The sequence below is a fragment of the Callorhinus ursinus genome, unplaced genomic scaffold, assembly GCF_003265705.2.
Source record: "Callorhinus ursinus isolate GAN/ISIS: 27379988/994484 unplaced genomic scaffold, GSC_fseal_2.0 scaffold93, whole genome shotgun sequence".
In the NCBI taxonomy this organism is placed as follows: domain Eukaryota; kingdom Metazoa; phylum Chordata; class Mammalia; order Carnivora; family Otariidae; genus Callorhinus; species Callorhinus ursinus.
In genome coordinates this window covers 89,467-100,683 of record NW_027397155.1, presented here as the reverse complement: position 1 = coordinate 100,683, position 11,217 = coordinate 89,467, and the positions used below count along the sequence as shown (strand labels likewise).

At 34.8% G+C, this 11,217-nt stretch overlaps 1 protein-coding gene across 1 annotated transcript in view; it reads left to right on the top strand.

Moving 5' to 3' along the window:
* FOLH1 (folate hydrolase 1) overlaps positions 1–11,217 on the top strand; it is a 74,719-nt gene that overhangs the window by 5,205 nt on the left and 58,297 nt on the right. The window contains exons 3-4 of the mRNA XM_025893656.2: positions 1,889–2,075; positions 8,350–8,451. Of these exons, the coding sequence (XP_025749441.1) occupies positions 1,889–2,075; positions 8,350–8,451 (289 nt within the window). The remainder of the gene's footprint in view (positions 1–1,888; positions 2,076–8,349; positions 8,452–11,217) is intronic.

The window sequence follows — 11,217 nt, the reverse complement described above, 5'->3', positions numbered from 1 at the left end:
CCAACTCATGACCCCAAGATCAAGAAGTACATGCTCTACCAACTGAGCCAGCCAGGTGCCCTATTTCTTACATGTAGGGACAGAGTTATCACTGTGACTTAAGGAAATATGTATAATCTGCATCCACTTTAGTTATGTTACAGTTTGTGATCTGTGTAATATAGAAAAAAAAATAGCACCATGTTGGCTCTTTTTCTGTTATCTCTGCAGGTAATATAGACACCTCAGCTGCCTCTTAAAATTGTGTTATTTTGTTACTATGTTTTGCAAATACACATTGGAAATTTTGTGTAAGTTGTTGTAAGGGAGCAAGAATGTCCTATCCCCTTCAAGGTACTTCTAGCACCCTGACACAAGACAGATTCATAAGAGAAAATCAAACTTAATAGTGTATGTGTGGGGAATCCATATAGACATAGAAATTCCAAAGATAGGCAAAATGAGGTATATGAAAGGAACACACTTCACAAGGTGATAAGAAAAGCAGCTGTTTGATAAGTAGATATTTGCCCTGCTATACAGCTGGATCAGTCAGATAAAATTTATCTCTGCTAATAACCCTTATTTTGAGAACAACCATCAATTTAGATTCTATGTTGTTAAGGGAGCAGCAAAAGTTTCTTTTGAGCCTGTAGGGTTTCGATTGCCTTCAGCTCAGAATAACATTCATGCCAATGTAGCCCATCTTGGGGTAGCCCACATTCAGCCCCTATAGTGTTTAGCCCTTAAACATTTTTTGAATAATGATTTTGATACTATCTTTGTAAATACAATTTAAATTATTTTAATAGAATTATAAAAAATAATCACAAGAACTCCAATTTTTAAAAATTGAGAGTTATTCTTCTTGGCAGTTGATTTGCCAAGTCAAATATTAAGATAAATTTACAGTAAAAGTAAACATTTGAAAATGGAATCATCATAGCCATGTTGCCTATTTATTAGTTTATTTTAAAAAACCCTATAAGGATGAACATGTGTTGGTTTTAGAAAAACCTACATATTCAGAAGCAGAAGTTTGTGAAGATCTAGAAATAAATGTCTTTTTATGATACATAATGCTTTGGCATGTGGATTTTTTTCTTTAAGTGGGTTAAGATGAAAATACCTATGAGCTAAATCTTCAGGGAAACAAAACATTTCCAGGAGAGAGAGAGAAATTTAAACAAACAAAAGCACCAGTATCCAGACATATTAATGAGAAAGTAGTAAACTCGTGAAAGTATTTTTGGTAGCTGAAATTCTGCCCACATAGCTTATTCATTAGAGATATTACTAGTCAGGCTAATTATCATCATTGATTTTTAAGTGTATTACTATGCATGATGAAGAGAATACAAGAGATTTAGTCTGAGCTTCTCAAAATATGTTTAGATTATTCCTTAATGAAGATACTTCATAAAGGCTGCTAATCAAAAAGTTTCTTGATTGACCATAACTTGAAGTATTTAAAAATAAATGTAATTAACAGTTATTCTTGGCACGTCACAGCTTGGTATTTTGTATGAAAATATTTTCACCTACTAAATCTATTTCACACAGTGAAATAAATAATTCCATGAAAGTTCTAAGATGCGTGAGTCTTAAGGAAAGAAGAGGACACTTCCTCATCTACTATATAGGGAAACACCCAGCGGATTGCATATAACAATTTTCTACAAAGATCAGTTTCTCCAATTTTTCTCTTGAATGAGTACAAATTAGAGCCTGAAAACTTCAAAACATGCTTTGAAAATCTATTTGATGCGATAATAGTACCACTTTGCTTTTTTAATGTATCACATTTCAAAGCACCTTTTAAATGTCAATCTGCCTTCATTGGTTGTTCATTTAGGATAAAGGCTGACTAAACATTAATTTCTAACTACTTTCAATTTTTGTTCACCAGTAATTTTACACGGCTGCCACATTTAGCAGGAACAGAACAAAACTTTCAGCTTGCAAAGCAAATTCAATCCCAGTGGAAAGAATTTGGCCTGGATTCTGTTGAGTTAGTCCATTATGATGTCCTGTTGTCCTATCCAAATAAGACTCATCCCAACTACATCTCAATAATTGATGAAGACGGAAATGAGGTAAAACAAAGAGATAAGAAACTACCCTCATCTCTATTCTTTTCAAACACCTTTTATGAAAGAATGCCCTATACCATCTCTAATTATTGATGGAAATCAATATTATTGAAACTTGTCAATGATGTCTTTAATATCTCATTACTGGTGTCAACTCCTTTCCTATGACGTTTGAATTTAATGTGATGTTGAAAAAATCTGAGAAATTAATGCTTGATCACAGTTGTATTTTCTGTTTTTTAGTATTGTGTGCTAATATAAAATATGATATATAAGTACTTCCAGGCAAGTAAAATAGACACATTTTTGATAGATTCAGACTATAAAAGATACTGTATAAGTTTGGGGGTGTGAGGAAACCCAAGACACCTGGTGTGTAGTTTGAGTCCGCAGCTTTTTATTGGTGCTTAATGATATGAGTCATATGATCATGTATTCAGCTCTGTGCCCAGAATTTGGATGTGGACATTTGAAGGGGGAAGAGAATTGGGAAAGAATGTCTATAGAATGATTATTTAAAGAATTTATAATCTTGTTTGCAAGTTAGGGTACATACTTGAGGAAGAAAAGATAATACAAGTGACGAGGTATTTCTTTGTCATGATATGCACTCAATATGAAAACTCGTAAAGTAAAACTCATTCACTTAACCCTATTTAGCATACCTTAGTTTTAGAGGTACTGTATCTTAACTGAAATAGCCCCTTTCAATCCAGATAGTCTCCTTCAGTCTTTTTGTCAGTTGGGCCTTTTCAGTTGGTATATAGCTTCAAATATGTCCAGGTTGATCAGTGAACTGAAAATGTCATGTGATTTAAATACATATAAATTTAAAAAATTTTTCCTAATATGTCAATCACCTTCTATCGACTAATGAATCAGTCTTTTAATGGCAAATATGTTGTTATGTCTTGCTGTCAGTGATGTAATCCCATGCTAAATTTCCTAATATGATTTGAAACTTTCTATATTAACTACTATTTTAAATTATTGTAGTTAGTTGTTTCTTTTTAAAATATTAACCTGTCTCAAAATTTAAAAAGTATTTTTAAAAAAAACTTATGTGCAATATCAATATACCACATATGGTCCCATAACATTTGTTAAATAGGTCGGGGCATATCTATATAATTAAGTACTAAGCAGTCTATAAAAGTATGATTAGGAAAGTTATTTAATGATGAAATAAGATAAAGATTATGTTAAATATATATATATTTATACATATAAAACCTCTGTCTTGATCTGTCAGATTTGGGGATGATCTATATACAATGAGGAAAATAGCAAACTTGCACTTCTTTTTTCCTTCTTCTTTCACCTCCTAATTTTGACTGTGACTTTGCTTTTATTATTCCATTTCATTGTTTGTTTTGCCATTGTAAGCATTTATTAAATTCTTCAAGCCTGTCACATAATATAAAGGTATCATGTAGAAACGTCATTCTGGAGATTTTCTGGAATGGTGTTAGCTGTCTCTTTTGGCTTCCTAGACCAATTTCTGTTGGGATGGGGAGTGTTTTCCCCACACATCTAACAAGCAATTCTCAGACACCAGTTGGGCGTCCTATAATTCAATGCAGTTCTGACACTATTTACCTGGAGATAGCATCAGATTCCATAGGTAAGAGTTCAGTCTCATAAGACTGCTCCCTCCCCCACCCACTCAGATGCCAGGTGCAAGTCCAGGTTGTTAACCTGTGTTTCTGACAGACGGGCAGAAATCAGAGGTTCCTATGATCCCCTCCTCAGGTTTTATTAATGTGCTAGAGCAAATTAACATTTGCAAAAAACATTTTACATTCCAGATTACTGATTTATTAAAAGGATGATAAATGATATGGATCAGTAGCCAGATGAAGGATGAATAGGGCAAAGTATGTGGGAAAGAGCAGAGAGTTTCCACGCCCTCTCTAGGAGCCCCAATCCCCTCCCATTTCCATGAGTTCGCCAACCCGGAAGCTCTCTGAACCCTGTCCTTTGGGTTTTTATGGAGGCTTCATTACATAGGTGTGATGATTAAATCTTGGCTATTGGTGATTGATTCAACTTCCAGCTCCTCTTTCCTGGTTGAGAGGTTGGCAGTGGGACTGAAAGTTCCAACCCTCTAATCACTAAGTTGGTTCTCCAGAAACCTGCGCCAATCCTTAAGTGGGGTCCAAAAATTACCTCATTAACATAACAATAGACACATTTGTTGCTCTCATCAGGAAATTCCTTTTAGGAGGTTTTAGGAGCTCAGTGCCAGAAACGGGATGAAGATCAAATATATATTTATTATAAATCACAATATCACAATGCCTAAATCTTCCTGATTTTTTTAAAAGCTATATCATTAATTCATTTTCCTTTTTTATTTTCATCCAAATTACATCTGAACATAGTCACATACTTCTCCAAAGTGCCTTGCTTCCTCCCTATTTCTCCCTCTCCTGAAGCAAACAATATTCAACTGTTGACACAAAATGAACAAAACTTTTAGGTTTTATTTTTTTTTTAAGATTTTATTTATTTGATAGAGAGCGAGCACAAATAGGGGGAGCAGGCAGAGGGAGAGGGAGAAGCAGGCTCCTCGCTGAGCGGGGAGCCCGAAGCGGGCCTCGATCCCAGGACCCTGGGATCATGACCTGAGCCGAAGGCAGACGCTTAACGACTAAGACACCCAGGTGCCCCAAACCTTATAAATTTTAAAGGAAAAGGAAAAGAGTTTTATTTGAATCCAAGTTAAGGCAGCTGCCCAGGATACACAATTTTCACAAAAGAAAAATGGAACATTAGGGAGGAAAAGGAAGAGTAACATCACATAATAGGAAAATAAAAGTGACTTAAATGCTGTGTATCAGTAATTAGAAAAAATTTAAAGGAAAAAACTGATTAAAAACATAGCATATCAGACTAAGTAAAATCAGCTGTGTACTCTTTTATAAGGAGTGACTTGAACACAACATTACAAGTCTGAAAGTAACAAAACTGAAAAAGAAATACCAAGTAAATATTGACTTAAAAAATGGTTTTATCTTATAAAGTAAATTTTAAAGCAAAGTCAAAAACCTTATTAAGAGATAAAGAGGGTCACTACCTAAGTGTTTCAATTCACCAACAATTCTAAAGTTGTTTTTATCTGTTAAAGGAAAAGTTACAACAGGCCCAAAATTGAATTACTTGTACTGAGACCCACTCAGAAAACCAAGATTTAATACCTAACCTAACGCAGTTGATTCAGCCTCTCCAAGAAATGTGACCTTTAACTAATCAATCTGGAATTACCTGGTCAGCACTGATGAGGTAATCCACCCAAATGACCCCCTTTGTCCCCTAAAGGACAAAGATCAATAAGGAAAAAATACAAAGAAAGCAAAAATAAATAAAGAGTTAAGAAAAAAAAAAAGAGACATATCTGTAGATGCTGCACAGATAACAAAGATAAGAAAATACTAGGAAGAAGTATGCCAGTAATCCACAGCTGAGATGAAATGGAAAAAACTTGAAATTTGACAAAAGAATGCAAAATCCAAATAGTTCTATAACATTGAAGAAATTAAATCAGTACTTCAAAAACTCCCACAACACAGAGCATCAAGACCAACTGGTTTTCCTTTAAGTTTGAAAGTTTAAAGTAAAAGATCATTTAAATATAACACAAGCTATTTCAAAGAATATTAAAAACTCAACTCATTTTTTAAGGCAAGTATAATCTAGAAACGATAACCCAACAAGCGAATTGCAAAAAGACAGGTCAAATGTGTAATGTATGTATATGGATAATATAATTATCATTATGAAAAAGAAAAATTGCATACTCATCTCAAAAAATATCCCCCCCCAAAAAAAACATTGAACAAATGAAACATAAATTCATGATAAAAACTCTTAGTAAACTTGGAAAGGAAGTTAATTAACATCACCTGATAAAGGTCACAGCAACTATCAAAATTAATGGTGAGACATTAAAAACATTCCCTTGGAATGTGGATATCTATCACTACTTTGCAACATTGTACATGGCCCTGGTCCTGGGCAAGGGTACAAACAGTGATGGGAGATCGGGAGTGAACCTAACGTTATGGTATCCCAACTAGAGCACCAAATATCTACCTTTTCTTTCTTTCTTTTTTTTTTTTAAGATTTTATTTATTTGACAGAGAGAGACAGCGAGAGAGGGAACACAAGCAGGGGGATTGGGAGAGGGAGAATGAAGGCTTCCCGCTGAGCAGGGAGCCCGATGCGAGGCTTGATCCCAGGACCCTGGGACCACAACCCGAGCCAAAGGCAGCGTCTAACCAACTGAGCCACCCAGGCATCCCCAAATATCTACCTTTTCTGAGGCACACAGAACCTACCGTGAAACCGTATCAATTACTACCCCTCAAAAATCCCCACATCCTCCATTTAGCCCATAATTTTTCTGTGACACACATAGGGTAGGAAACTCATCTGAATCATTGGGAAAGATTATAAAAGAAACTGTAGTAAAGTGCAATACCAATCCATCTAGAAACAGTCCTTGCATCAGCATATCTTTCAGCCAAGCGAGTATTCAAGTTGATCTCACTCAATTTGCCTATATGGTAATCTTCAATTTTACAGCCTCTCTGAACAAGTGGATTTTAGAGCAAGTTTATGAGTTATTCTAACATGTGGGAGAAATTTGTAAGGTCAGGGAAACCACTATTTTGGGTGACTTTATCAAAGGTAGACTATATACCAGAGAGCATTGCTCATTTTCCAGAATTCACTAATATAGCCTCAAATTACATATTCTCAGCATAACCAAAACAGTTTAGTTTACAAATTTCTATTTACCTTTTGTGACATAATAAAAGGCAGTATATAATTCAATCTATATCATATGTTATCTCTATGTGAACAAAGATAAGAATGTGTCTATATATATTTAAAGTATTTCTGGTTGAATCTATAGAACACTAGTCATATTGGTTGCCTGTGGAAGGAGGAACTTGTGCGTGTTGTGCAGGAGAGTAAAAGTTTACAGTTTACCACAGAATGTAGGTCTGAAGAGTCACAATAATTAAATTACACTTGGAGATGGTGATGGTACAAAACCATTAATAGGTGTGACAGAGGGATGAAAAAAAAACAGTTGAACTGTCACAATGTTCATAGATAATGCCTAAATCTGAAACACTACATGTTATTTAAAGAAATAGAGGTAAATATCCCCCAAATCAACTCCTGGTTGTGATAAAAGAAAGGGAATTTTAGGGGCACCTGGGTGGCTCAGTCATTAAGTGCCTGCCTTTGGCTCAGGTCATGATCCCAGGATCCTGGGATCGAGCCCTGCATCGGGCTCTCTGCTCAGCGGGGAGCCTGCTTCTCCCTCTCCCCCTGCTTGTGTTCCCTCTCTCGCTGACTCTCTTTCTGTCAAATAAATAAAAAATCTAAAAAAAAAAAAGGAATTTTCAACTTTTCGGGTTTGTGGGCCCTGCTTCTGGGCTCCCAGAGAAGCTATACTTGAACCTTTACCAAGGTCAAAATGACTCGGCAAAACCTTAAAGTATATATGGGCTCAATTAATATCTCTACAAGGCAAACATCTTAGAATACTTTCACTTTGGTCATACCCTACCACTTTATGCCCATAATTCTAATTTAATCTTGTTCTTGTCAACTTGAATAATACTTGCTTTTATTATTACATACAGTACATATTTATTCATTTTTTCCACATATTCAGGATACCTTGCTTACCAGTCTTTCTTGAATCATCTTAGAGCTTCTTTTAGAGGCTTTATTTGTTTTGTTGAATGATATCCTTTAGAGATTTTCTTTAAGTGAATATCTGTTGGCTCCAAACTATTAATTTTTGGTAGAAAATGTGTCTTTCATTTCATTTCCTTTTTTAAATTTTTTTGGAGTAGGAGGCGGGGGTGCATGAGGATCCACACCCAGCTCGCAGCCCAACTCAGAGCTCAGTTACACCACCCTGAGATCATGACCCGAGTTGAAATCAAGAGCCGGATGCTTAATCGACTGAGCCACCCACGCACCCCCATTTCATTTTCAAAAGGAAGGATGTTTTTGTGGGACCTAGATTTGTAGTTTGGCAGTTACTGTAATCAAAGCCTGGTGCTTTATAGATCCTCTCTGTGTCTGTGGCTTATTCTTCTAGCACAGTGCTGAATATTTGATATGTATTTTCAAAATACAAAATACAAAACCCTCTACTGACAAAAACGATAATGTACATTTTTCCTTGTGTGCTTGTAGTAATCAAACTTTACCTAACTTAGTTTTGACTTATATTTTGCTTTTCCAGATTTTCAACTCATCGTTATTTGAACCACCTCCTCCAGGATATGAAAATGTTTCAGATGTTGTGCCACCTTTTAATGCCTTCTCTCCCCAGGGGATGCCAGAGGTAAATATGCAATGTAATAATATACAAATAACAAACAGAACCCCCTCATACATGCAGGCAACAATTGAACAGTTATAAGGAGATTTTTATATAATCCAAATTTACCCTCTTTTCACAATTAGGACAGTAGAATTTCTTAATAAGGAAAAGCACTATTTATTGTTTTGTTGACAGTTTTTAAAGATAAAATTTACTGCAGTGAGATGCAGAAATCCAAAATGTACATTTATTGACTTTTGACAAATGTATATACCTGTGTAATCCAAACCCCTTAACACACAAAATATTACCATCATTTCAAAAAGTAACTCTATGCCTTTTCTCAATCAGTACCACACCCCTTGCCCCCTGCCAGTCAATCATTCTAATTGTTTTTGCTACCATTGATTAGTTTTGCCTATTTTAAAAATTCATATTGATGGAATTGTACAGCATGTAATCATTTGTGTCCAGTTTCTTTCACAAAGTGTTGAGTCTATGAGATTCACGTGTTTTAGCTTTTAATTAGTTCTTTTTTATTGCTAAGTAATTTCCATTGTATGAAAATACTGCATTAATTATTACTGTTGCATAGCACTGATTAGTTTTCAAAGAATTTGAGTAAGAGTATTGTTGCCATTTTCAAATGAAGAGCATGAAGGTCCATTCTAGAAAATTTTGTGTGGTCTACTCAATAAAGTAGTGTGCATAACTATCATCTGAAATTCTATAGTCAATCCCCAGATTCATGTGAGGTACTTTGTTTTTTATAAGAAAGCTAAATTTGAAAGAGTTGAATATAATTATTAACATCTTTTTAAAAGTTGTCTCTACTATTATAATACTTGACAGTAAGTAAATTCAATTTTGGATGTATTGGGTTGAAGTGCCTGGGATATATTCACAAGAAGTTGCTAATTGACAGTTGGGTATATTGGATTATCAGTCAGTAGAAGGCTCTTATTAGAAACATCCTAGGTAAAAAAATTTGCTTAATCAATTAGGATATATTGCAAAAACATAAGGATGATTTAATATCAGGAAGTGCCATATCTTTTAATAAGTAAGAGAGAAAATACTATTTTTATTTTCAAATGTATTGGATTTATTAACTTATAATTTAAAAACTCTTGCAAACTTAGAATAAAAGAGTATTTTTCATTGGTTGTATGAAGTTCACTTCAAATGAATAGTTTACATCTTAATGGTATAATATTAGAAAAATTCTGTCTAATATTTAGCACATAAATAGAATGCTGGCAATCATAATTATTTCATAATTGACATGAGATAGGAATGAGGCATATAGCAATTGGAAGTGAAGAGATAGTATATTTTAGATCTTAGGTGTACTGAGGTCACTTAGACTTAATCCAAGGTTAAGGTACCTCCCATCTTTGTTCTCAGTCTCATTCTTCTCCCCCCAGCCCAATGTATTTATGTCCTTTGCAATGCATATATTCTTTTTGTTTGTTTGTTTTTCTTTAGAGAGGGAGAGAGCGGGGGAGGGGTAGAGGGAGAGGGAGAGAGAGAATCTTAGGCAAGCTCCATGCCCAGTGGGGCTCAATCTCACAGCCCTGAGATCATGACCTGAGCTGAAACCAAGAGTCGGACCCTTAACCGATGGAGCCACCCTGACGCCCCAGCAATGTACATATTCTTGAAAACATATGGCTTTATTTTGTGTTTGATGTATTTTAAATTTATGTAAATAGCATTAAACTTTAGGTCTTACTTGTTCTCTTATTCTTTCCAATCAATGGCCTTTAAAAACTCTATCCATGTTGCTTTATGTCAGGGTAGTTCGTTCCTTTTTACTTGTTGCCTATCCCACGCTATGTGCACACAACATGTAACTTACCCATTCTCTGAGCCTCGAGTGCTGCTTTACTCCTAAATTCTCATCACCACAGTGTTGCAGTGAATGTCCTCATATGTGTCCCATCTGGGCTTGCAAGGGTTTCTCTGTTTACAGTAAACACAAGTGTGGGATTGCTGTTTTGTAGGAATAGTTAATTTCACAATGCCCAGACTGTAGCAGTTGGTTGCTTCTGCTGACACTAAATGAGTGTTCCTTTTTCCTCATATATTTTCATCAACACTTGAAATTATATAACTTTATGATTTTTGCTTTTTGTTTATATAACTTTATTATTTTATTTTAATTCACATTTCTCTGATTACAACTAAGGTTGCTCATTTGTAAACATATTTATTTATTAGCTGTTCTGGTTTTTATTCTGTGCAATAACTAAGGCTAGCGTTCTCCCTGTTGAATTTCCAGTCTTTTCTTACTGATTTTAAGGGTTTCTTAAATATTTTAATTATTTATTCCATATTGGTTTAAATATTACAAACCTTTTTCTAATTTTTCACCCATTTGTTCATGTTATCTAAGTTCCCCTTTTCTTATTTTTTTAAGGATTTTTTTTTTTAATTTGAGAGAGAACAAGAGAGAGCACGAACAAGGGGAAGGGCAGAGGGATAGGGAGAGGCAGACTCCTGGCTGAGCAGGGAGCCCAGACCCAGGACCCTGGGATCATGACCTGAGCCAAAGGCAGACGCTTACCTGACTGAGCCACCCAGGTGCCCCAAGTGCCCTTTTATGAAAAGATATCTTTAATATTAATATTGCTCAATTGTTCTCTTTATGTTTTTATACTTTGGGTCTTCTTTATTAATTCTTTTCATTATTTACAGTGATATATCTGTATAATCAGAATATACAAAAAATACTAATATATCATTATTTAAAAATAATATCAGATTGAAGTATTTATGGACATA